Here is a 27,895-nt window from a genome sequence, read left to right on the forward strand (position 1 = left end):
AGCTTGTTGTGATCTGGGAAGGAAGATTAATTTCCCTTACTTTTCATTTAACTGCATCTAAACTTGTTACTTTAACTCTAAAGGGCTCAAATAAATCTTCTCAGTGTCTTCTGTCTCCTCAGCCAGAGGATACTGAAGTCCTCTGGCCTATAGAGGACACTGCTGAGGACTTTCTACAACACTGTAGTGTCTTCTGCAGTGTTTTATTCAGCACTGCAAGGGAGAGAAACAGAGTGAACAAGCTGGTCAGGAGGGTCATTTCTGTCCTGGACAGCCTCCTGGACTCTGTAGAGAAAGGTTGGTGTTGGCCAAGCTGACGTCAATCCCACCCTCTATATGAATCTTTAGCAGGGCTATTTAATTCAGTCATATGAGGGCTGCAATCCAGCAGGCTTTCCACGTATCCCTGCTCCAACACATCTGACTCAGATCAATGAGTTATTGTGTAGAACTTGATAGGCGGTTTGATTTAGGTGTGTTGAAGCAGGATTATGTTGAAAACCTGGACTGCAGCCCTCGTATGACCGAAGTGATTAGCCCTGATCTATGGGCTCCTTCAGCAACAGACTGCTGCACCATCAAGTGCAAGAGGGAGCACTTCACAAAGTCTTTCATTCCATCAACCATTAGACTGTTCAACAGCAGTCAGTCATATTGAACACACTTGCTTCTGCCCACACACACTACTTCATTGTACTGTTGTTTGACTATGTTAGCCAGTGCAAAATATTCTTTTACATATAACTATGTTAGTCTTATATGCAGGTGCAATGTTTTCCAAATGCCTGCCATTTCTGATGTTTTATTGACTTTAAAGAATAGGCCACTGTTCATACTATTCTATTACTGTATTATTTTTTTATTTTACTGTAAATTTTAATAGCATTTTCTTGTATATTTGTTTTGTATTTTTTTTTTTTATTTCTCCTTTTACTCTGTGTACTATTTGCTATTCACTGATGTAACATCTGAATTTCTGTCTATGGGATGAGTTAAGTATTATCTTAAAAGTAAATCAATGAGTGGCAAACATTTCTTCTCCAAGGATTGTTTTAATTCTCTTAAAATATATATTAAAAAAATGGCTGGCATAATTTGCTCCCAGTTAGGATTTTGTGTTATGTGGGTATAGCTGCTCTAAGAGAACAAAGGAAAAAAAGTTAAAAAGAGAAAAGAAAAAGAATTAAGACAGGAAAAAAAGGAAAAAAAAAAAAACATCCATGACTGAAAGTCATGTTCTTTTTTCTTTTTTTTTTTAACCCACTAGCCCTTGAGCACTACAGTCCATGCTTGCACACAATCTTACCTTAAATAGAGCAGGTCTCTTTTTTTTAATGAGCTTTGATAAGTAATAAATACATATTTCTAAAACATCTGTCCAAGTGTGGTTTATTTAAGAAAACAGTGCTTATTACATGACTGAACTGCATTATTTAGCCCTAATTTTTACAACTCTAGTACAAGTCTATTCACAGGACCCACCTAACAGAAACATACATTTTCATGTGGGCCTTTATTAATTACAAAATCATTGTGTGTCTCCAAAAATAAAAAATACAGATTGATGACTGAGAGATAAATAGATAAATACACAAACATCCAATCAAGCTCAATCAGTCAATAAATAAATAGAACAATAAATAACATTCAAAACATCTTTGGCCAAACTCGGGCCGCTCCATTCCCACTGAGCTGACTTAACCTTGATGCCTCAGCCAGTCAGAGCACAGTACAGCACACTGACTGAATCAGCTAAACTTCTGGAGTTCCAAAAAAAACAACACTGGATATGTGCCGAGAAAGAGCAAGTGAAAGAACAATTATATTGAGGCACTTTAAAGAATGTTCCAGGAAATGTCAACATTTCCATACGTATTTCCCAAGAGGAAACAAGTTGTATGACAAGAAACAACATTCAATTGAAAGAAAATTGAATGGCTGCTCATCTAATTATGTTACCATGTGTTCCCTCATTTTTTAAATTTATTCATTTATTTATTTTTACAATTTTGGGACTAACCATGGTAAAGTACCACATAAAATAAAAAAACAGTGAGCTGGAAAAATAAAAAAAACAGATAACACTGGAGGAAAATAGTGATTAAACAAAATGTGAAGCCACCAAAAAGAACTATGTCACATGTTTAGTCCGTGAATAACATCAATGTGTGTCCTCCGAGGTTGTTGAGTCCAACTGAGTTTCTGGCTGTTCCCCAAATATCCCTGCCAGTGTTTTAAAGCGAGGCCCCCAGTCACTGAGGTAATCAAAGTCCTCCTCAGGGTCTACTACAAAGGATTCAATGGAGCTAAGAGACTCAGCAACAGAGCCATCACCCTCGTAAGCGTATGTAGCCAAGGAGTCGTAGGGTGGAGCTGAGTTGTCCACGTCATGCTCTTTCAGACGCTCGTTGATGAAGTCTCGGATGTCTGCGCTGTCCTGAGAGAAAGGCGGCCTAGGGCCTCTTTTCATCTCTGGTTTGACATCCCTGCGGAACAGGTTCTCCTTTACAACCTTGGGATTGCGTAGGGTCCCCATGTCAAATGCATGTGTGTCCTCTTCCCCTCCTCCTTCATCATCATAATGGATCACATTATCTCGGATGTCTTCTTTGGATGACATGAGTGTTTCCTTTTTCTTTTGCCGTCTCAACCCCACGTAGAGCACCACGATAACTGGGAAAACAAATCAAGGAATTCATGTTAGACCATTACAGAGCCACTGGACTGAGCCCTGGAGCTTCACTTCTGGTGAAAGAAGAGACAGTTTTTAAATGGTTTTTGATGATTTATACCTAAAAAACATGCCAAGATCTTTAGATTAAAGTGGGCTTGAGTTTAGCTGAAGTTCTCTAGACAATAGATATTGAGATGTCAGTTTTGGCTACACTCGCAGCGCAGCTAAGGCGAAGGCAAGGCTTGTTGTCATGTTCACCACTGACACAAAGAGTGCTGCTTTCAAGGTAGGGATGTTTAGAAACTTTTTGCAGGGTCGGCAGGCATAAAATTGAGTTTTTGACTTGTGACAATGTAATATGTGTCATTAAAAGGTTGGTTTACATGACAGCTGTATTCAGGGGTTGATATTGCCTAATGTTTTGCTGTAAACCTTGAGAGCATTACATGCCCTCAAACAGAATACCAACATAGAAGTGTCATGAAGTGCATGATTCCAGCTTTTTTTTCCAACAATGTGTGCTTTGGGTTGGAAATCAATTAAGAAACTTTACAGCATTTGCAGTGACGTGGTCACAATATATACTCATTTTCTGTACTTGTTTAATTTCATTCAGGGTCACCACTGTGCAAGAGGCAAAACACACCCTGGAAGGGTCGTCAATCCATCGCAGGTCTAACACAAATACAAACAACTAGAGGTGGGTGATACATCAAATATACTTTTGATGTATCCCGAGTTGTTCTATGTGGAATATAAAATAACCATATCGCGAATGTCAAATACAAATTGTCACAGCAGTTTTAAGCTGTCTATATGTGATTTTCTTCGTAGTTTAGCTTCTTTCACTCACAGCAGACAGACACACCCCCGTCCATCCAGAAAGCACTCCTGTCAGCATGTGTGTTGTTTCAGGAGAGAAACATGGACACATGGAGTTTATGAGCGTTCAGCTGTGTGCATTCCCGCAATGGATGTGCAATTCTCTTCACAACACTAGAGCAGGAAAAAAAAACAGCTTCTCTCAAATACTGTATTTCACCAGCTATTAGATGAATGTCCTCAGACAGATAATCCTAAAATGGATTCTCCCTGACTCTTCTTCACCACTTAGATTTGTCAAAGTTTCATCTTTTTAATCTGCCCAGGACAAAGCACCAGTGAAACTATACAAATTAAACCAGAGTTTATTAGCAAATTATCACATTAAAGCATGCTAACACACATCTCAGAGATGATGAAAATTGGATTCTACCACAGAGCATGTCCACATGCTGACATTTGCAATTAACTCAAAGCCACACTGTGCCTAAGTAGAGCCTCACAGAGCAGATCGCATGACTGTAAATGACTATAAATCCAGTTCAGACATTTAGGTCATATGTTACAGTGTTCATTATTTCTATTACACAGTTAGCACTTGTTTTAAAATTCCATTTAACAGAGGGTTGAAAGAGTCATTTGCAACCTAGATTTAAAAAGTTTCAACCATATTAAATATCGTCTCCATGTCTAGCCATTTTCTAAATCCTGTATTGCTTTGGTTAGTGCACTGACTTCAGTTAATATTTGAAAATACTGGAGGTATTATTGTATTGCTAACTTGGGGTTTTCCATATTTTAGGTACTGTGGTAAGCTAGTGCTATGATGTTTTCAGCACATAGTGTTGCAGTAAATTTTACGCTCTCCCTTCTTCTCGTCAGTGCAATCTGTCTTTTTGTGTCTATCTCCCCCTGTGTCCCTTTCTTTGTCTATTCACTGAATAATGCAGTAAAATATGTGTTTGTCCTCTAGGTTTGTGATCTACAGCCTCACCTCAGAGGAGGAGCAATGGCCAGAATAACTCTGAAAGCAGTCAGTGAAATGAAAGACTTCAATAAATACAATGAAAAGAAAAAAAAAAGGCCTGAATGGGTATCTTTCTTTCAACCTCTGTTTATGTAACTTCCTCTCTGCTTTATTTCACTGATAGTTTTAGCACAGTTTTTGTAGAATGCCAGCTCCCCCTAGTGGAACTTTAGTAGATTTCAGCAGCATAGTATTAAAGAGGGGCACACTAGCTGATTGTCACAAGGTGCTCCCAGTCCATGTCAGTTTGAAGAGAATGGCAGTGCAAAAGAAAACTTTAACACGCCACAACAATCCACACTGTGCTTTTATGTCTGATAATATGTAAAACACAGAGATTCAGGGAGATATTTCACATGAATGATTTCATGAGAGTGATGAATGAGGATTAATTACGAGATATTACTGAAATTTAACTGTGGATTCTTTGTTGGACCGTTAATTAGAAATAGAAGAAAGTAAATTAATTTAAATTTGAAGGTCATAGCTTCCCTTGACTTCTTTAACTACCATCTATTCCACATTCATAATTCAAAAAATTATGCCATAAACCAACATTTACATCCTCCTAACTATGCAAATGAGTTTGGAAATAAATAGCAGTGAACTGAGGGGGAGTTTTACAACACTGACCTTGTGGGAAACATAAAAGCTGAAGCTTGAGAAGCGGCCATGGGGCAGCAAGATTGGATTAAGGTTATAGAGCTAAATGGCCCTACCTTCGAAACATGAATGAGCAAATCATATGGGCTCTATAATCAAAGACACTTTTGGAGAGATGCCAGCACAATGCTGATGGTCATCTCTGTTGGTCAAAAATGGGAAAACTGCATTCTAAGCAAGTGTGCAAGCAGAGACGTTTATCTGCATATTTAAGTGCTGAATTTGGTGTCTAACAACAGCTCTGAAGTCTTGGCATCACAAACCAGACAAGTGCTGAAAAATGAGGGTTTTTCTTAGTTCTTGTTTTTTTCCTTTAAAAAAGCAAAAAAAAAAAAAAAAAAAGAGTGCCCTCGAAACATTCAAGATTAACATAACCTGGATGGATTTACACAGGCACAAGCCACAGAGCATGTAGAAAAGTTTTAGAGCTATCACTGAAATGATGAAAATCCATTCATTCTCCTCTGCTTATCAAGGGTCGGGTCGCTTTGGCAGTTGCCTAAGCAGGGAAGCCCAGACTTCCCGGTCACTTTATTCAGCTCATCCGGGGGGATCCTGAGGCATTCCCAGGCTAGCCGAGAGACATAGTTCCTCCAGTGTGTCCTGGGTCTTCCCTCCTCCCAGTTGGACATGCCCGAAGCACCCCATCAGGGAGGTGTCCAGGATGCATGCTAACCAGATGCCCGAGCCACCTCATCTGGCTCCTCTTGATGCGGAGGAGCAGTGGCTTTACTCTGAGCTGCTCCCAGATGACCGAGCTTCTCACCCTATCTCTAAGAGAGAACCCTTCACAGGAAACTCGTTTAATGAAAATCTCTAACTTAAATAGAAGGGCACTAAAAGAGCATGCCCTGCACTGTAGCCAATTCCCTGTTTTGCAGTTTTAAAGAAAATGATCTGGATTACCACCTAAATTGATTATAGTCTCTATTAGGTTTGCTCCGGCTCTCCGCCAGGTTTGCTGGAATTCAGTTCGGTAGCTTTCGTGTTCTTGCTGACCAACAGACAGATATCTCACACATTGGAAGGAAAAAAGAGAATTCTCTTGAACTTTTAAAGGCAGCTGAAATCACCAGTAGTGCAGGAATAGTTGTGGAAAAGAAATGTCAGTTGTTTGACATTTTGTAAAATGTCAAGTCCTCTCTTTTTGACAAGAGCTAGACAAGATAATCAATACCACTCTCCTAAAGTCTCAAGTCCAAAACCTAAAGCAACCAGCGGAGACTCTGGGATGTCACTGCAGCAGTGGCCATGAACCAGACCAGCACATAAAGACTAAGAAAACAGTGAGGTGTTGTCTCTTTGCAAAATTGACCAAATGAAACCTTTGTTCTTCAGTGTCCTTTAGTGATGCTTGAAAGATGATCTGCCTGCCTTTGGACAGTTCCAAACAAGCATTTATATTTAGCCCCTGACTGTTTTGCTAAGCTAAGTCATGTTGCTAATGATTCATGTTTACTATAGTGATATAAGCATGTAATGAGTCCTCTGATCTAAAATGAGTAATTTACATATTTCCTATTATTCCTATTTAAAGAGTATAAATGCAGGTAAGAAGAGGATTTATCTTGGTAATCTTGGTCACAGGTAATTGTCGGAAATGTTAACTGTTATCATAAACAGTCTTTCAAACTGACAAAATGTGTGGCTGTCAATTACACTGAGGGAAAATAAACATTGCTTTAATTCCAGAGGACAATAGATCTCACCTAATAAGATGACAATACAGAGAAGAATGGCAATCAGAGCCCCTGTGCTAAGACCCACTGGAAGAAAGATGGCCTCTGCGCTGCACGTTAGCAGGGAGCCATCAGATTCGCAGCCACATACACGGATGGTCAGGGTCCCTGTGCTGCTCCTGGGCGGGTAGCCATTGTCGTCGATCACAACAGGGAGGAAATAGATCTCCTGTAAGCGCCTTCTAAAGCCGCTCCGCTTTGTCACAATCCCAGCTGTGTTATCTGAAAGAAAGGAAGTGATTTGTTTTTTTTGTTTTTTTTGGCAATCACCAATCGAAAGCATAAAGGATTTGTCAAAACAGCCTCTGATTCTGTGAAAATTTGATCAAAAGAATCTTGAAAATTTGTTGGGAAAAGCCTAAAGCAGTGAAGCAGCTGCCTATTCCTTGATCTCTACAGGTTAGAAAGTCTTCTGACAAAGTAAAAGAAAACACTCCCCCCCAGTTTAACCTCACATCAATCAGACTATCCTTTGAGCTCCATCACAAGTCTTGGGGTCCATTCACGAGAGAGATGATTTATTTTTGTTGTTTATGTCTGATACCTTAGTGTTTGATATCAAATACTTGCCAAATGTGCCTCTTAGAATAAGATGAGAAACAACTACATATCAAAGGCTTGTCTTGTCAAAGTTCTCACTATATTACATCACAAACTTTAAAAGCTGCAAATGCTAAACACACCCAAAATGGTGCATAGCATTCTCTTTCCTCCTGTACTATGAAATCTGTTGGGATCTGTTATTTTGTAATTTCTTTGTGCAGTATGCATTGCTTTAGAGGAATAGCAGATAAGTTATGACAGATAACAGACAGAAAAAAATAGAAATACAGCAGTGGACCAACTTGAGAAGACAGCCTGGGGTGTAAGGACCGTAGGTTGAATAGAGGGCGACAACATGTACAAGGGAGAGGGGATGTGTCAGGTTGAACTTGCCTGCTCCTGTCTGCTACAGCCATGCTGTCTGACCCCTGTCAAGCCAAGTTTGTTGCACTGACAAAGCCCAGCACTTTTTCTTGACAGGAGGTCAGGCATTTTAACACACCTTGCATGTTGCGCACAACTACGATTTTGTTTTTGCTCTCCCTCCCCAACTCTTGCTGAACCTGTCTGCACTGCCTGTGGTGATTGTATTTCCTGTCCCTGCCTATCAGATCACACTCTGTATCTAGAGATTGCGTTTCCAAGGCTACTGGCAGTCAGGAAGCTGCAAGACAGTGTGTCCAAAAGGTAAAAGTGGATCAGAGGTTCGGACCTGGGCTTGTCAAAGGATGGCGAATGCATTCGTTTCTCTGGCCTCATCCTGCCATGTTCCACTTTTCACTGCACGTCTTCCTGGTTAGACTTCAAAGGGGCCAAGTGAGTGCATCTTAGAAAGTGTCATATGTGGCCCCATTATATGACTGTTTTTTAACTTATTTTTAGTACAGACAGGTGCCGCTTTCATAGAATATCTTTCATCATAAATGCATTTTTTGGTCCTCTAGGCAGATTTTTGGGAGATAAACTTGCTGGAACTGTAAAGCCACTTATAAGGCACATGTGGTAAAACCGCTTCCATTTTATGTTTTATCTGACTGGAAATGAATTTGCTCTAGCTACAGTTTTTTGCACCAAATTAGCTCTAGCTCTTCCATTGGTTCTATTCAGCATTCTTGGAAACTTGGCGATATCTATTAAGCCAGCTTGTGCAAATCCCATCAGAGGGGCACATTGCACATCCTTTCCTTCTGTGGTAGAACATAAGCACTTAGTAACCATTCATTTTTTCATCTATATGTGTCACATTCAGTGAAGCAGGAAAGGTCAGAGGATTTTTGTTCACTTTTACTCCCTCACATTGATACTCTATATTTAGCCTGTCTTGCTTTTGTGCCCCAGCTGGTATGTTGGCTCCAACTGGTCTTGTTGTGCTTACAGTCTGAAACCATGGTAACCCTGGCATAAACTAAGTATAAATAACTGTTTTTCTATCTCTTTTTAATATTTTCCATCAGTGTGAGGCCTTTATAGTGTTGGCACTCAAGGCATGGCTTGGCTTTTTTTTCTTCTTCTTCTTCTTCTTTCCCTGCTCCACATGTGTTTTCTGGCATTGCCAGGCCAACATTATGAATAAGAATCTGTTCTTAATGTTTTGCCTTGTAAAGTAAAGGTTAGATGAAATATTAAAATAAACATGTGTTGAACTTTTAAATATTGATTTATTCATCTCAATCAAAGAATGTAATTTCATTTTCACAAATATGTATTTATTGTCTTGGTGTCACATAAATAAAAAGAAAATGTTATCATCATTTTTTTTCCTCTAAGGAAGAAGGTGATTGGTGGCATCATTTTTTTTAATTCCTTACAAGTTTTTATTATAATCTGAAAAGTGTATGTTTTGAGTCTGGTATCAGTATCATAGAGAATTAAAGTGCATAATTTGTTTTTTATTTTTTATAGGAATATAAAAATACTTACTTCCAAAGTCTCGGATGGTGAAATTTTTATTCTTTATATCTTCCTTTGATGTTCTGAATGAGAACTGCTGTCCAGCACTTGGTAGATCCTGGTCTTTTGCACTGAAGGTTTGAATCACCTGATGAGAATAAAAATGCAAGGTATAATCGTTATGATAAAATAATTTTTATTTTACACATTTTAACTGACATTTGCTGTGTTTAAAACTATTAGTCAGAGGTTTAGTCTTCTAAGTACATTGTTGGTAACTTTTTTATCACCATAGACAGAAAATACTTTGTGTTTTGTAATGTTTGAATTGGGAGAAATACACAGCAGTAAACAGAAGTAGCAAGCTGTCCCGAGCAGGACGCATGGCAGACCTGTCAATGCTGAAATCAGGCAGTGAATTGTTCTCGCTGTCATTTTGGAAACAGCCACTGAGCACTTGATTGAAAACGTGTTGAAATTTCAGCATCAACTCAACACACAGTGTGATGGATTAACTTAATCTAAAAACCACTGACGCTTACTCAGTGATGACGAACATTGACTAATCGATGTGTATTGTACTTATATTACAGTACATTGCTCTTAACAAAACCAAAATCCACAAAAGGTCAATTAAGTCAGAGTAAAATCTACATTTACGTACTGCTGCCCCATGTTGTGTTAATGTGACAGTGCATACAAATTTACGAGAACTCTTCACCTAATTACTCTTTTTTTGCACATCCACATTGCAAGGCACAGAAAATTTGGGTATACCATCTAGACTGCTAACAGATATCCGCTCTCCCCATTTCCAAACAGCCTCTTGGCTATGTTTGGAACTGGCAGTCCTCACAGCACAGCTGTGCAACCAGTCTGCTCTTCCTCACTCACTGGGCTTGACCTGCAGGAGACCTCAGGCCCCAGCATTGAATCCCTATGCAGGAAGCACTAATCAGCCCCCCTGCCTTGTTACATCACCCTGCCTGTGTTACTCTCGTTGTTTGCCCTCTCAGTATTTGAATAAAATTCCCTGCAGAGGAGTAAAATGTGGCATAAGGTGTGATGAGCTTTCTGCTGTGGTCCCCACAGCAGATGCACAGTTCACACTATTGATTTTGTGCAATCAAATTAGCTTTGTGATAAATAAATCTGGCTACAGGTAGCACATCCTGTTTAAACTCTTCATCTATCAGTAGTTTTTTTTTTTTTTTTTTGAATGAACTGAAAATCAGTTCCTTCAAAAATAGCGCAAATAGAATAACAAATTTAATGAAAACAGAATAAGGCAACATGTGTTAGTTGTTTATAAGTTTAAACCAACAAATTTTTAGCTTTTTCAGGAAGTGATTGATTGTTGAGATTATAGCAAATTACTTCAACCAACACAACAGATATGGAAATTATAATGAAAAACCCTGTAAGATTTGACAGTCTGGATTGTAGAAAAAAAGTTTTTTCCTGTTCCAACAGTTAATTTGCAGATTTTCTTCATTTTTTTTACCAAATTTTCAGTAGATTTCTTTCATAAGTCTGTTTATTGACCAGCTGTGGTTTCAGTGATGCAGACCCACATCATTGTCATAGTAGTGTGGTTGTCTTTTCTTTAAGTCCTCACAGATTTCTAGCACTACTTTTCAGTTTCTTCATGACATTTTCCAACCAGATCATGGAATTAAGTTAAGCACTTTGCCAGGTGTTTTTGCAAAGATATTTTTAATTTCTTTACAATTAAAAGAAAAACAAATACAATGTCAATGTTGACACAAGGAGCAGGGAGTTATTCTGATTGTCTCCAAGTGAACAGTGTTGGACTGTTGGTTTGACCCTTCTTGCAATTTTGGAACTATACTTAAAAAAGGATCAACTTTTATGATCTGATGCATCGGGTTTTAATTACATTGCTGAAACAAAGAAACAACATTTTATTGAGGGGGTAGAAACACAGAAAAATTTACTTTTTACTGATCCAGATAAGAACCATGTGACAATAATGAAAGAAAAAAATGTGTTTGGTGTACAAAGGCCATTATGGACTTTGGAGAGAATTTAAAAATAATCTAAAACTAAAGGTAAAGGACCTGCCCCCCACCATCACCATGACCAAAAAAAGCATAATCTGGGCTCCTTAATTACAGTTTGTCATGTGAACTTTTTCATCTACTGTAAGTATTTCCCACCTCTTTGTGATCACAAGTGGAGCCATTGCTGCTGCAGCTGCTTATTACGAGGTGCTGCTGCATATGTTAGAGCTTCAAGTGCAGACTGCAAGGTAAATACCATAAAGTGTAATTACTGCAGCATAGGCAAGTTCACTGGTTTAGCATTTCAATACATCACTAAAGCAAAGCAAACATCACAATAATATTTAATATATTTGATATGTGAACATGAGCAATAAAGAATATTTTTTTTTTTATGTTTTCTTTTTTTAACTTGTTTGTTTCCTCATTTCACGCTTCACCAATTGACTATAAATACACTTATTTATAAAATAAGGAAAAAATCCTACTGTATAACTTTGCCTCAACCTTGATCTTTTTCTATTTGTAAATCTCTTGTGTCCTTCCTGCTCTTGCTACACATTTACAGAAAAATAATCAGTTGCTTCATTCGCTTGGTTCCATCCTGGTTACAGATTATTTTCTATCAGAGGTGCCACAGTATAAGACACTCCAAAACAAGCAGTTTGCATGTTTTTCAGCTGTGTGAGTGCAGATAATCATCAAGGGAGACGTGTGATGGATTTTACAAGAGAGGGATCTGAAATTCTTTATCATCCCCCAGCTGTGTGCAGACACCTGGAGGAATCAAGCTGTGGAAACACTGCAGGGAAGTGTACACTCTGGAAGAGATGGAAGGGAGGAAGAGCAAAAGGAAGTGAAGAGGAAAGAAGAGATAAAAAAAGAGGAGACTGTAGAGAACAGAAGTATGAAAATATGTGTGAAAGAGCAGAGGGGAGACGAAGATTAATTTTAAATGCAGGGTACATATTGCATGATGACTGCCACTGATCTAAATGTAAGACTGTTTTTATTCACTTTATTGGTACTTTTATAGCTGGTTTAAAACATGCATTCTCTGTATATTCAGTCATTTTTTGATAAGAAACCGAATAAAAAGAGCAGTCATGTAAGTGAATTTAACATCTTGATTAATTAAACATATAACTTGGTTTAAAATGTGACCAATCACAAGTGTTTCTCCATAACTTCATAATCAAAGATTTCAAGCTAGTTGAAGAATATAAAGCACACTGTTTTGAATAACTGCTTGTGATTAGTTTGACTAGTGTGATTTTCCACCATGTTGTGCTTATTTAAAATACACTATTTCCTTCAACTATCATTTAATTAAGCTTTTTCAAAGGGAGTAGAAAATAAACTGTTTTATAAATTACTTTAAATATGAGACATTCTTCACAATATTCTAAGTTATATAAGTGTGTTCATTTTGAGTTGAAAACATTGGATGGAAAAGAGTGAATAGATCACCATGCAAATGATTGGGAACCCTGTAAGCTTTGTGTTGTCATATAACATTTACCAATGTATAAGTCCCTTTATTGATCTATCAGAAGTAAAGCTTGCTTATACTTTTCATTTGGGATGGTCAGGGAATACAAATTTCAACCCCTTCCCAGCAATCAGCAGCCATTAGCTTTTCTAAGAGGCTACCAGAAACTCTAAAAGTCACTGTAATTAATGCCCACAAAGTAGGAGGGGGCCATGAAAAGACAACAAATCATGGCAGGCAGGCCATGATAATATGATAATAAAAAAAAACGAGGGGGGAAAGAAATTAAAAGATTAATAGCTATATATCTTAAAAAATACACACACACACACATATATGTATATACATATATATCTATATATATATATATATATATATATATATATATATATATATAGAGAGAGAGAGAGAGAGAGAGAGAGAGAGAGAGAGAGAGAGAGTTTCTGGATTATACAGGAGGGTTGATATCACAGGATTGCAATATGAACCATTTTTTGAATAGATATAGCTCTATGGTCAAATGAAGATATGGTAAAGACAGAATGACCCCACCCCATTTTGTCAATCAATTACTTGTTAATTTTCTCTGTTTTAAGAAAAAACCTTAAATAATAATAAAAATAATAATAATAATAAATAAATAAATAAATAAAGGAGCTAAGAGGAACAGTTGAGGACAAGTCTAAAGAAAATATGCAGCCACAACCAGCATCGTCCTGTAGTTTTGAAGACTCTGTGCAATGAGAAAAGGCATGAAGTTATAGAAGTGCAGAACTTCATGAAAGAAACATATTTCGCTGGTTGAGGAAACAATAGATTTAACTAAATGCCAGATTATTTAAACAAACAGATAAAAAAAGAGAAAAAGAAAAGAAAGTTGAAACAAATAAAAATAGAAAGAGGATGATTTGATGAACAATGACAACACAGAAAAGAGTGCTAAAAATAAGTTCTAAGTTATAAGTAATAAGCATTTCATGTCAGACTGGATAAAAATCCATAACACTAATACTTGTCCAAGGTGGTGTTGCTATGGAAACCAACCAACCAACCAACGTCACCATAGATACCATATATGGACAACCCACAGATCTACATGACCATATCATATTCTGATCCATTACAGCCATATCCTGTAAATTCTGAAGTCTACTATCACATCAAATATATTACAAGTCTCGAAGGAATAAATCCTAATTGATTTAGACAAGCTGATTCAATTTCAAGTCCTCAAGTCCTGAATAAGACCAGAAAAGGGATCATAACACAGCAGTCCTGAGGTTTCTATGCTAGCTTCTTGTCTGTCAAAGGGTTCTTTTTAAAGTACTGGTTTAGTAAAGTTTGTATTGTGTCAAGCCAGTATTCATAAAACACTCATATGTTGAAAAACTGCACATATGTACATAATTCTGTGCCAAACATCCATGTAATCAGAAGCACAATTTGTGTAGAGCTTCTCCTTAAAAAAAAGAAAGTCTTTGTGCATAAATGAGCATAGCTTGTATTTCTCATGAGGTCAGTAATGTTCTCTTTCCAGCATCAAAGAATCTTGACTCAATCATGTTGGAAGAAAATGTGGTAAAATTCTCATGCAGGAGAAGACAGAGATGCCTTCAAATGAAGGGCACAGCCGTTGTTTTGATTGCAACGGGCCTGAGGAGTGGGCAAACATCCTCCTTGTGATGAGGCGTCCAGAGCAATTTGATCGACTGCCAAAGACGCTGTTCCCTCAAAACGCTAACTGCATATAGATTCCAGTTAATGGGCTAATTTACAGGCGCAGGTGGTTTACAATGTGCACAGGCAAATTCTCCACTGCATCTCAAATACATCATCTGAAATGTACTCTGGGTTGCAGATATGCAAAGCACTGCTGCGCTTTATGATTGCCTCTTCTTCTGAATTGAACTCCCTGACACAATCGGTTCAAGATTTTGATTCATACCTCTCGCTGAAAAGTTTTCAGGGAGAAAAAAAATCATTTGAAATAAAATGGTTTTATTCAAGTAACCCTCAGTGAGGTAACAAAAAGCAATAGATGGTAATGTGAAGATGCATCTGCATCTATAAATACTATGTGATACTCCAAAGAGCAAAAAAATATAACTTAATTTGATCTCAACACACTACAAATTTGGTGTTTTTACTGCCAAAGTGTGAGCAGTGGCACTTTCCTGGCGTTAATCTAAATCCACACCTTTCACATTCAATTTTATGCTTTTTCCTTGAATTTCAGCACCCACCCTAAAGCCATATGTGCTCTGTTGGAGCATAAACACTCCCAATCAGCAGCTGTCATGTCACAAAAAAAAAAAAAAAAAAAAATCAACACCTCTTAATGTTGGAAAATTAGCTCTGCTTAATGGCATGAGCACCTGGTGTGCACAGAAAGTGAGTTAATGTCAACATACCTGTCCCACTTTGGCATTTTCACACACAAAGGTCTCATAAGGGCTGGCCAGTTCTGGGGGGAACTCGTTGATGTCCAGCACATGGACAGTGACAGCCACCCGGCTGGTCAGAACTGGACTGTCTGGATGGGGAAACAGCACACAGAGCTTGTTTGTTATTGCTGATATTTTCACTGTACTGACACCATGTGGACTTCTGGAGAACTACAACCTCATGGCAACCCCCCACCCCACCAGCCCCAACGGTTCCAGTTTATCATTGTATCAGTGGGATGGCTGAGTGGTTAAAGATGCTACAATGCCTGAATATACAGTGTCCTTAAACAAATGTATAGAAGCTAACAGTGTGAGTCACCGTGTGCAAATGCTGGAAAAGCCTTTATGACTAAAAGAAGATGATGTATTCACTGCACCAGGATGTTGCTGTTATATGAGGCTTTTAATTAATTATGCAAATGATAATTAAAGAAATGCACATGCATATTTTGATCAAACTGAACACTTAACAGGCCTTTTGCACTCTGGTTTGAGCTGCAAGATGTGCAGCCCACTGTAATTACAGTGTGAAAGCCCCCTTGAGTGGGACTAACTGGAATTCGGGGTTGTTTGTTACAGTGATGCCTCTCTGCAGGGACACAATGGGGAAATGTTCTCTTCGTGTGAAAGGTAAACTTTATGGATTTGATGTGGGAATGGGTTTTGTTGTGCAGCGGGGGGCTTGATGTGTGTTTGTTTGTGTCAGTGCCAGTGTGTTGGTATATACAGTAGCTGTGTGGGTTAGTGTGTAGGTGGGTGCTTGAGAAGAATGCAAGGAAAGAGGTGGGGGGGCAGGGGATCTCAAAGGGATTGGAGAAGCAGCCATGGCTCAGTTGGTAACCTGTCTCTGACCTTGATGGAAAAAAGCAATCTTCCCACCGAGTTATGACACAGAGCATGGGATTTGCTGCATCGCACTGACCCAACTACTAACATTTATGCTCACCCAGCAGAGATACTCAGCTTTTCCATCATTGAGCTTTGTCATTCAAATGTCTTCATGTTCTTCTAAAGTACAATCTGAAATATTGATCTTTAAAGTTTCACACTTTTGTGTGCTGAAACAGACTATTTTTCCTCTCATTTCAAAAGAACTCATCTCCATAGCTGTTGCTGTTATGGGTGATATATCACTCAGCCCACTAGATGGAGCAATGGTACAATGGTTATATTGCATCAGCATTTCATTTCTGCTTATTTAAATGGTTCAATCAGAATCATTCATTGCTGAAGAATGTTTCAGAGGTTTGTAATAAACTTTCCAACATGTGCTGCTGTGCTACTGTACATAACTTTTTTAATTAAACCGATTTTAATAAAATAATCTTCATTTTTCCAAGCAATCAACCACAGATAGAAAGATTACTTGTGGATATTAATCTGTTAAAAGTGCAGCTGCTGGCAGAATAAGTAAGCAAACTCCCAACACATAACTCCATGACAAGTGTGAAACTAAATTCATTTGCTGTAAATAGGGAGTGAGTGTGCTCCCTAATTGCCTCCTACTAAGGTTATTATTGCATTTAATAGATGTCCTTTCCTGCTTGCATTGACTCCCTAAAAAAATTGCCGCTGGGTTTACATGCTGGAAAGAAAGAAAAAAAAAGTGTTAATGCAGCTCCTGCTCTTTTTTAAGCATCCCTCTGCTTCACACTGTACCTCAAAAGGGCTGCACACACACTGCTCTCATTTTGCTGCATGACTGCAGTGTCTTGAGATGACTGAACCAATCCCCAAGGTTAGTAATGTGAAAGGTCTGGTGTAGATCATTGCTGAATAAAAGAACTCAAGGAGAGTTGGCCAAAAACACATATTGTTGGATGGATAATTGTTGAAGAGACCGCTGTGAAAAGGATGATGAAATTCTGAGGTCTGCCATGATATACTGCCTAACTGAGGCTGCTTGAGAGTGTAGATAAGCCAAAATGTTGCAGTTTAGGCACATGACCTCTACAAGCAAATGCATATGATGTAAGGGCGCTGAAGGTATCTTTGCTTCAGTGTTTATTGTTGCACGTCATGGTTTAAAAACCAAAATAATAGACAGATTCCATCCCAGCAATGACAATAGAGTGTGGCATAGTAGAGCCATAACAGCCATCCAATACCCAGAATGTAGAGTTCTGCCAAAACTAACTCAAGGTCAGAGACAGATTTGAACTCAAGCTGGGACAAAAACTCTGAGCTGTTGTCTTTATCTCTATTCTTTCTTCACCGGCCTGGCAATTAGTTTTAAAGACTGATTTTTTCCTCCTTCCTTTCTATTCTATGGGTGGAACAAAAATGGTCAAAACATTGGTCCCCAGAGAAATTCTACCCAAGAGGCCAGCAGGGAGGTAATAAGACAGGAGTGTTTGGGGGGGGGGGGGGGGGGGAGAAGCAGAAATCTGCCTGCTTTCCTACAGCAAGTGCGACAGACCAAAGATGCAATGGCCTTATAAAAGTCCCATCTGCCTCCTCCTGTTCTTCTCCCTCCATTCATGCCGGATCCTTTCAGTCTACCTCATCCTCTAATTTTGTGGCACTTAATGCACAAAAACCACACAAAGACATACACACACACACACTGAAAACACAATTAGAATGCCACTGATATGACCTTGAGGGGAAGTGAGTAATATCAGTTTCCAAGGCGACAATGACTCAAGTTTTAAGAGCCCATATTTCACAGTCTGTCCTAATGAATATACAGCGTGTGTAATTTTGATTGAGCACCAGCCTGCCTCTGGGATAATGACTTTGACGGTTCTTAGCAGATTTGATGACTTGATGACGATGGATTTGCTTATTTATCCGGAAATTTGCTCAAGTTCTTTCATAAAAACATAATTAACTTGATGGCATGTCTTAAAGCCACAGCACAGCAAGTCTTGGCTCACAGCATGATGCATCCGTTTGCTGTAAAACTCTGGAAGGTTCAGATTTTACTGAGGTGTAAGTAAAAGTTGACTTTGGCAAGAAAAACCTCCTTTTTGAAGCCAAAGACATCAAATGTGATAAAAAAAAAGGCAGTTAAAAATTAAAACACTGCAGGAATGTGAGAGGTGTCCCGAGGATACATCCCTCCAGGAGAGCCATCATAGTTTATAGTCACCTATAAACCTTTCCAGGAAAATGGGATTGAGTATTGACTTGAGTAAAAGTGTGTTAAATCCTTCACACAGATTATGGTGGGGGGAAGGTCAACAACACCTGCATGAATCACAGCTGATCTCATTGTCACACTTACTAAGTTTGGTCGCCACAATGGAGATGTTGTGCTGGGCGATGCTCTCTCTGTCAAGCAGCTCATTTGTGGAAATAGTTCCTTCCACTGGATCGATGTCAAAGTAGCTGTCCAAGTCACTCCTCCAGTCAATGGAATACCTGAAAGAAAATGTTTGTTTAACAATATCCATTTTCAACATAAACCAGAGAATTAAACCACAGTGATTCTCCCCCTGGGCTCATGTATATGAGTTAGGTGTAATGTGGTGTTGGAGTAGCCTTCATTACTCATTCTGAATGGTCATTTCCAGAAAATGTGCTGAGGATTGCACACACATTCCAATCTAGTAATGGAGCACACGTTTGGCCATGCTGAGCTAATGGTTTTCTTGGGAACATAAATGAATTTTAGGCACTGTTGAAAGCGTATCAATCTCTCATGGCCAATGAACAACAAAGGCAAAAAAAAAAAAAAAAAAAAAAAAAAAATCTTCGTTTGGTGTCTGAGAGCAGCAGGTCTGGTCTTCTCTGTGAAATGCATCTTTGGTTTTATCCAGCTACTCTGAATGCAAACTATAAAACACAAAAAAAGAAAAAGATCTGAAATCAATGTGCATGTCAGTGACAACACCATTCATCACTCCATGCCATTTGATCTTAAAAGACCATTTTTCATTAATAATTTTACAATCGTCAATGGAATTCCATCAGGAGAAAATAATATTTTATTCCCCTTCAGCAGGAGGTCAAAGGGTAGGTTTTTAATGCCTTGCCCATGGGCACTTCCATGGGTTGATTTCTCATGGGGTTGAGCTGGACTTTCCCTGTGAAAGATAGCCTCTCTGTGCCACCATTCTCCCATTTTTTTCTTTCTTGTGGCAAGTCATTTGATCTTTAAAGGCAATTTCACATGAATATTTATCATGCTTGTTTTCTGTACCACAGAACCTGAAACTAAACTTGACTCAGTCATTAGAAGGAACAGGCCCAACGCATATTCACCCCCTTTAGTCTTTTACAGTAATGAGAATAACAACAAAACCACTTTTTATGAGCTTTTGGTTTCACTTTGGATTTGCCCATGACCTCGTTTTAACTTTGTGTTGCATGCTGCCTTAAAGTGAACATGATCTTGTCAAAATAGTTTAGTGTGAGTCTCTTTGATAAATATTGCAGCCCAAATTTCCTATCAAGAGTTCAAAAGATCAATGGTTTGCATTTTCTCCTCAAGGCAAAATAAGCGGTGGTATCACTGAAGTAAAGCTACAACTGACATATGTGATTCACCCCTTGGTGTGCCTCAGTTACAAAAAGAACCATGCTGTTAAAGGAATATTACAGGTTAAATAATGTGGAATTGTAAAACTCCTTTCAGCGAGACAATAAACCTTTATCAGCTCACTCACAGTCTCCAAGACTGAAATGCAACAATGAAAAATTGAAATGGTTTCATGGAACAGAAAACATTTTTGAAATTGTTTTAGTTGTAATTGGGCCTAGTTATCTTTGAATTAAGCTGATCTCATCAACAGCTGTGTGGAAGAAATAACAGATCCAACGTGTCTCCTTAACTCAATACTGACAGCTGTAGATATGAAAATTAATTAGACTTATCTCCTGTTTTGAAGGGCAATGATGTTTATTCTCTTCATGTGAGCATCACACACACAATCCACGAGGTTTCAGAAAAGGGGAAGGCTTATTTCAGTTTATTTCAGTTTATTTTCCGCAGTCATTGATTCTTTTTACAGTTTATGGCTGTGCTGCAGCAGCTTTTTAAACTCCATGACCAGCGTGGCTCTTCAGTGTCTTCTGACTTGTGATATTGCCATCTTAGTAAAAGATGGGGCCAAACTTCTCATCTAAAACTCATTGAAACTTTAGGAAGCTCTTTAGAATCAGTCAACTATAAAGAATTCATGATGCCCCTCTCTTCTCCCAGCTACAGATAACCCAACACTATACTGCTAAATAGCCGATTCAGTTGATTCTAAAGTCTAAAAGCATAATTCCCTATGCATGATGGGTCATTGGGTCTATTGTTTTGAAGTGAAGAATGCTGCTCTCTGAAGCTGTGCAAATGAACAACGTCATCTGTGGTACGGATGAATATTTAAAGTGCTGGAGACAAAGTGGAGCTCCACAGAGCAGAGAGCATTAGCTTTTTGTTGAACAAATCTCTGCTGCTGCCATTTCTTTTGTTTCCTCTAGAATGAAATATTAATAATAAAACAACTATCCATACAAGTCATTCTTTTTGCCATTTTTTGCGTAACATTAGTGATTTATACACAAAGAACTGTCACTTTGAAGCAATCTCCTTGACTCAAAGTAGCTAATAGATTTTAAAAAGGGCCCTCATACATTTTTAAAAGTGCACTTTGTTTTGTCTTTGCAAAGGACAGTCTATTGTTATCTTTGATGGAAGTTTTATGGTTAAAACGGGGAGGTAGCACTCGAGTGTGCATGTGGGGGAATGTGTGCACATGAAGGCAGAGAGCCTGAGAGACAAAATGAATGACTTTCTTAGATTATAAATCAGGAGCTTACTGAAGCATGTCAGATCTATAAAACTGAGCTGTGATGTTAAAAGTCCAACCTGATAATTACCAAGGAGAGAGCAGCAGTGCTGTATTTAAGTTTGAGACATATTCATGAGGTGGTGAGGATTAAGGTCAATAATAAGAAAGTAAGTGAATTCTTATTTATGTAGCACCATCCATGGCCTGGGTTATACAGTGCCTTACATAAAAACACAGGCAAAAATAAAGAAGACATAAAACAAGGTGCACAGCGAAACAAATAAACACAACAACACAAACATAAATCTGAGCAAGGTAAGTCAGACACACATAAACTCTTTGCTTTGGTTTAAAGGACCCAAGTGAGTTTGTCACCCTGACTCCCTGAGGAACAATGTTCCACAGTTTGAGACCCGGGAACGCAAATGCACAGTCCCATCGTGTTCTGAGTCAAGACTGGTGAACAATTTGTGGGTCTTTTACAGAAAATCTGAGGATCTACTATAATAATGGAAAGTCCAATTCCTCGAGGGCCACAGTCCTGCAGGTTTTAGACATTTCCCTGCTCCCAACACACCTGATTCAAATTAAATGGATCCAACAGGAAAATGCAGTTTTTCTCAATTCTGTTGCAACTCTTCGAATAGCGTAGCTCTTAGGTATTAGAGCAAACAGAGAGGAGGTTACAGAAGTATAGCGGAAGTTTGCCAAGTATTGCTTTGTAAATGAAAATATACCAATGCTGTTGTCTACAAATTTTGAGAGATGTCCAACCAACTAAATCATAACCATATAACCATATGTTGACTTAAAGGGCCAAACAGTACATTAAATTGAAACACAGACACACTATGCTATCTGCTTCTGCTCTACACCTTTTTTAAATGCTCCCATTCAGGGTGGGGCTTGCTCTGTTTTGCTTGCATGAAATCTTAAAGAAAATAAAATGGAGATCTTATAAAAAATCAATCACATAATACACTCACTAATAGAATACCTTATGTTAAGGGTGCACATATCAGGTCCAAGCATGCATAATAAGGCCAGTAATAAAGGTAGAATATTGCATCCACGTTGCAGTGCCACCAAAAAGTGCTGACCTGCACAGCAGATGATGCTAGCCAGATTTTACATGACAGAGTCAAATGTTCTACATAGATTGATTAGACCTCAAACTGATGAGTAAAGCTGACAAAACTCTGATGATTAAAGCTATGATGACATTGATTAATGGAGACTGGAGACATTGATGGATGTATTACAGATCTAAAACCTTCAATCACTGGCTGCACTTATACAGTATGTCCCATAATTCTATTATCCTCAAAGGAATGACATGGGAAATTTGGTCTAGTAGTGAGAGTAAATATGTTTAGATCCATGCATTTTGACTTTAGCAAAAATTTTAAAGCACTTTCTATTTTTATTTTCATCTCAATCTCTAATGTTTTGGTGAGAAAACTTTGGTTCTGGCATTCATGTGGATGCTGCTTTTGCACATAATGTCAAACTAACTGTTGTTAGGAGTCAAGCACACTCCTCCCTCATGGCAAAGCCACTTTCCTCCCTCCAATGTCAGTGGTCAACTTCATAAAGGAAATGCATACAACCATATATCAACAACACTTCTCTGGAGAGACACAAGAAACACAAAAATGTGTCCAAGCCCTTGATCTAGTCTCTAAACTCAAAAGGTCCCAATCTGATAGAATATCTACAGCAGGGTTTCTCAATGTATATATAAAAAAACAGTTACATGATAAAGGCTCAAAAAAACGTGTATATTATACAACAGGTGTTTCCAAAGATGGTTCTCGGGGGCCACTGTCCTTCAGGTTTTTAATGTTTTTCACTGCTCCAACACACTCATATTATTTATTGTTGTTTTTGTGTGATTGTACACTGATTGTTTTACTACTTTTAGCAAATTACCCAAAAGGGATAATAAAGACTCCTTGAACCTAAATGGATCCAACATCTTATGAAGTTGTGCAAAATGAACCATTAATTTGAGTCAGGTGTGTGGGAGCTGGGAAACAATGAAAGGGGCAGGGCTATGTCCATTGTAGGACTTAAATGAGTAGTCCTAATCTACAGGATACTTTGCATCAAACCTGAGACCACATTCTGAACGGGATCTAAAGGATCTGCAGCCAGATGACACAGGACACCCCCGTGATCATGTTTCCATTCATGAGCCTTGTGTAGGAGTCCTAAACAATATGACCAGGGCTTTAAATTAACACCTGTCAAATGCTTCAAAGACAGCTAGTGTAGTGGTACAGCTCAGAAACAGAAAGAGAGGGAAAGATGGTTTTAAGTGTAACTACACCCCCTACTTTTTGCATAACTCCACCCACTGCCAAATTTGAAAAATGCCTAAAACTGCAAGGGTTGGGGTAGGAGGTGTGGAATGATCAGGAAGCAGAGAGTGGGCGGGCCAGGATGCACAGGCAGAAATGACTGTCAGACAGCAGCTCAGCTGCCACTAGCTGGAATGGATCAGGAATGGAAAGCGAAAAAAAGCACCTATGCCACAGAGCAGTCTTTGTGGTCGAAGACTTTCCCCTCCAGAATCCCCTCAGCTACACATGAACAAGGAGGTCCTGAACCGTATCAGTCTGAGCCGTTAGCTCTGTTAAGCTGGCCTGTCAACAGCTCCAGCAGCTCTGGAAAGCTGTGGAGGTTGTGGCAGCTGCAGGAAGTGCTGTTGTAAGTTGCAGCTGCTACAATATGAGCTGCTGTCTGTTGCCAGAGGAGGATCAGCAGGTAAAGAATAAAGTCTGGTGTTTCTTTTACACCCCTCAAAAGCACAAATCCATCCCATTGCAGGAATATTTAATCAGAAACTCTGTGAAAGAATAGAAGTTTGAAACTAGCAAATCTACACCATATTAGTTCGTATCCATTCATATGTGTTGGTGGGCGTGGTTTTCTATGCCTGCTAGGCGAGGACCCGCCTATCTGCATCTGGAGGGAGGGGCTGTGGGGTTTTTAAAGGGGTAGTGCACCCAAAAAGCATTTGTTTTTTGAACTATAAACACAGTCTTACTTGCTTAATTTTTACCCATGACATTTAGTGGGTAAAAATGGCTCATAACACCCCCTACAGGGTAGGGGTATGTTTTTCATACTGTAGAGCTGTACTTAGCGCTTCTCTACATCAAAAGAAAATTTTAAAAACCTTTAAAAAACTTTGTTTTTTTTATTGAATACTAATTTTGTATCAGAAATAATCTTTGTCCGTTTATTGTATTTCTTTGCATTTTTGTTGTTAGATAGATAGATAGATAGATAGATAGATAGATAGATAGATAGATAGACAGACAGACAGACAGACAGGCAGGCAGGCAGGCAGGCAGACAGACAGACAGATAGATAGATAGATAGGTCCCATAAAAACATTGTATAGGAAAAGTGTAAACTAAAAGAAAGCAACAACAGTTATAAAATGTAAATGCTATTTAAAAATAAATAAATTAAATATAGTGCAAATGCTGACTTTAAGTGCCAGTGCAGCAACTTGTTAATTTAGAAATTAGCTCACCTGTTACCCCAGGTGTGTATATCTGCTTAATGGAGACTTTTGTAGGCAATAGCTGAGCACACTGTTATTTGCCAACTCCTGTCTGAACTAAGTGCAGCTGAATGAGGAGCAAATTACAAATGAAATGATGTCTACAAAAAAATAAATAAATAAATAAAAATGTGGCAGCAACTGGTCAGACTAAAGAACAAGGCTGGTTATTAACTTGTTAGTAAGTTACTTTGTTCCTGGATGGAAAAGATATTTTGTAGAGGATGTTGTTGTTTGGCATTTTCATGGGAAAATGTTTTTAATAAATAACTGTTTAAAAGGGCATGCCATCAGCAGTCATTGGGCTCATGGAAAATGGCTGGAAACTTAAGGAATCTACCAGCCAGATTGGCAGGTGATTAAAAAAGTTCACATAGAGCCCTTCTTGGATAAAATACAGAACTCCAAAGCACCAACATCATAAGCTAATTAAAGTCATTAGTATGTATATTAAGATTTGTGTACTTAACTGGATCTTAACAAGTGTTTTTATTTCAATGCATAAAAAAAGGCATGCATGCTCCATAGATGGACTATATTTAGTCAGTGTGCTGACATCTTTGAGAAAATATTCATTATTTGAATGTTTTAATCAAATGTAAGGAGAGAAAAACAAAAAAGAAAAATGATGTTTGTCCAAATCATTTCATTAGAACATTGACTTGAATCAACATTTATTGAAACTAAAAATATTTCATCAAAGCAAAGTATTTCAAAATATTTTCATGAAAAGAGATTGAATGTATATTTTAAACCGCACATTGATGCCACCCACATATAAACCATTTAAGAACCCATCCAATCTTACTCCCTCTAAGTCCTCAGGAGACCATGACTTTAAAGTACATTGTTTTCTACCATGAATAAACTTTTGAAACAATACTACTAGGCTGTTTAATTCAAAGATCTAAAGAAACTGATTAAAGGAATTTGATGCAACTCCATCATATAAAACACTGTGTACTCTTTCAAAGAAGAACTTTACCTGACTGGGCTGCTGCTGGCATCTAAATCCTGTGCAGTCACTGCGCCAATGATGGTGCCTGCGGGTGTGTCCTCATACACATCCATCACATAGGAGGGCTTATTGAACACCGGGGGCTCATCCACATCCAAAACGTTAATCTTCACTGTTGCTGTGTCTTTGAAGGCCCCAAAGCTCTGAAACCGTGGATCCAGATGAGCATTGGACGCGTCTACCTTAAAGGTGTATGCCTTCTTGGTTTCATAGTCCAGGGGCTACAAATAAAACAGAAAGTTCTTCAGTTAAAGGCGCTTTATTCACAGCTTAGTTTGGCATGTGTTCACACGTCTTCTCTGATTTGCTCTCCATGTGGTGTTCATTGTGTTCATGCTAAGAGCTCTTGATCAAATGCTGTGAGCATTGGTGGTGACAGCAGTTTGCCCTCAGCTCATTTATGTTATTCTACCACTTTCAAGTAACTCATATTATTTGTGAAAATATGCTTGCTCAGACTCAAATAGCTATGTTTTTTTTTAAATATAATTTAAACAGAAAAACATCCCTGCAATGCAATAAAATAAATGGTTTTGTATTTTCCTTGTTAAAGTTCAGCTGAAATTGCAATCATCAGTAAATTGGCATCTGTTTCATAATAGGCAGCAGGACCTGACCGGGTTAATGTTTCTCCCTTTTCAGAGTGAGAAAGTCAAGCTGCAGTTTCTTGGTTCAGCAAGAACTTCACCTTACTAACAAGAGTTCTCCAAACAACAGCTTAGGAGTTCATATGTTGTTCCTCCTCAGCCTTCTGACATGTCAGCTCAGGGTCAATTAGTCAAAACAAGGGCAGGAATCAGCATCCTTGGCTTGTCTCCGGCTGAGGTGTACACATCTGACAGCAATGACACCCCCATTCATGCCTCTGCCTGTCTCCTGCCCTCTCATGTGTGACCGACCATACTTGGCAAGCTTGCAGTAGGTCACGCTCTGCTGGCCCAGAGTCACATGAGAGACATTCCTTTCTGTGTATTTCAAATTGACTAACATGTAACCACTATGGCAGCAATGCTATCTCCCTGCCTCAGGACCTGGGCCTCTCCAGCAGGCTGTTTCAGAAAACACCAAGTGAAAGCAGCTGGTTGAGAAAGTGCTACTGAGGAGAGGCAGCACCTGTTTGAGAGGGGGTAAATGAAGAGATGCCAGAAAAATTATATTTTTTGCAATGTGAGATGTATATGACCAATTACCAGCCCAACTTATATGTGCATGAATTAGGGACCTAATTAGAGTCCAACTAATAGAAATGAACTGAGACTGTGAAGTCGTGATTGCACTATGATAGCAGATGCTTCTCAAACCTTGTGTCTCTCCTCCACCGACACGGTTTAACAGTCTCAAAGCTACAGCAGGTGTCAGTTAAAAAAAAAAAAAAAAAAAAAAAAAAGAGTTATGTGAGGGCAAGCCAATTTTAAAGCAATCATTGACCATCAACCGCCATGATTGGTTTGATTGCAGCGCACCAGATGCAACTGTCTAGGCACAGCTATAAGATCCTTTAACAGGAAATACACTCTGTCCCTTTCAATCTTTCTCAAGAGGTGACAACTCTGAGGAAGGACAAAACAAAAGCCTCCAGTACAAAGTGAATTCATTGTGAGTGTCATTCAAAACCTGATTGGTACAATCAGGATACACCAATGAAGTTGCTTTAGCATGATCGGCAGTCATTATGTCAGTTAACAGAACTTCCGGCTGGTTCCTTTCAAGAAATTTGGATAAGAAAGAACTCAAAAAGTGAGTTCACAATAAATACATCAATAATTGATCAAAATGTTTCTGTAATGTCAAGTTTATTCAAAATCCGTATAAATTAAGAACAAATTAATAGCAACTACACTGGAACACTGAAAATTATGCACTCTTGCATTGTATATTGCTTTCTACATTGTACATATTTCATGCTGTGCCTAAACCAGTGCCTTTGGACAGACATGCATAGCTCAGCTGAAACTGTGCACAGGTGGAGAGAGGAGGGAGAGCATGGCAAGGGAGGTGGACAGCAGGAGGTGTACACCAGGCCTCATTAGCCAGGATCTCATCAGGGATCAGGAGAAGCTCTGCTCTCCATCTCAACATGCTGCATCACCACAATTAGGATGCGGGCCGGAAATCTCACCCTTAATAACCGTCTAATTTTCATGTAATCCTCAGCTAGCTGAAGACAGTTTTGTGGTGTGTTTAGGGAAATGCTCGTTTCACATGCAGACTTTGCTACAGTTTTGACACAAATCTTGCAGTAAGCACAGC

The 27,895-nt window shown here is 38.7% G+C and overlaps 1 protein-coding gene across 1 annotated transcript in view; it reads right to left on the minus strand.

Moving 5' to 3' along the window:
- Positions 1–1,373: 1,373 nt before the first annotated feature.
- LOC121629209 (cadherin-12-like) overlaps positions 1,374–27,895 on the minus strand; it is a 120,678-nt gene continuing 94,156 nt past the window's right edge. The window contains exons 7-12 of the mRNA XM_041968819.1: positions 25,613–25,866; positions 18,551–18,687; positions 15,286–15,407; positions 9,389–9,506; positions 6,896–7,147; positions 1,374–2,673 (exon numbers count right to left, since the gene is read on the minus strand). Coding sequence (XP_041824753.1) covers positions 2,162–2,673; positions 6,896–7,147; positions 9,389–9,506; positions 15,286–15,407; positions 18,551–18,687; positions 25,613–25,866 — 1,395 coding nt within the window. The 3' untranslated portion in view covers positions 1,374–2,161. The remainder of the gene's footprint in view (positions 2,674–6,895; positions 7,148–9,388; positions 9,507–15,285; positions 15,408–18,550; positions 18,688–25,612; positions 25,867–27,895) is intronic.

The sequence above is a fragment of the Melanotaenia boesemani genome, chromosome 18 (genome assembly GCF_017639745.1).
Source record: "Melanotaenia boesemani isolate fMelBoe1 chromosome 18, fMelBoe1.pri, whole genome shotgun sequence".
Taxonomy (NCBI): Eukaryota; Metazoa; Chordata; class Actinopteri; order Atheriniformes; family Melanotaeniidae; genus Melanotaenia; species Melanotaenia boesemani.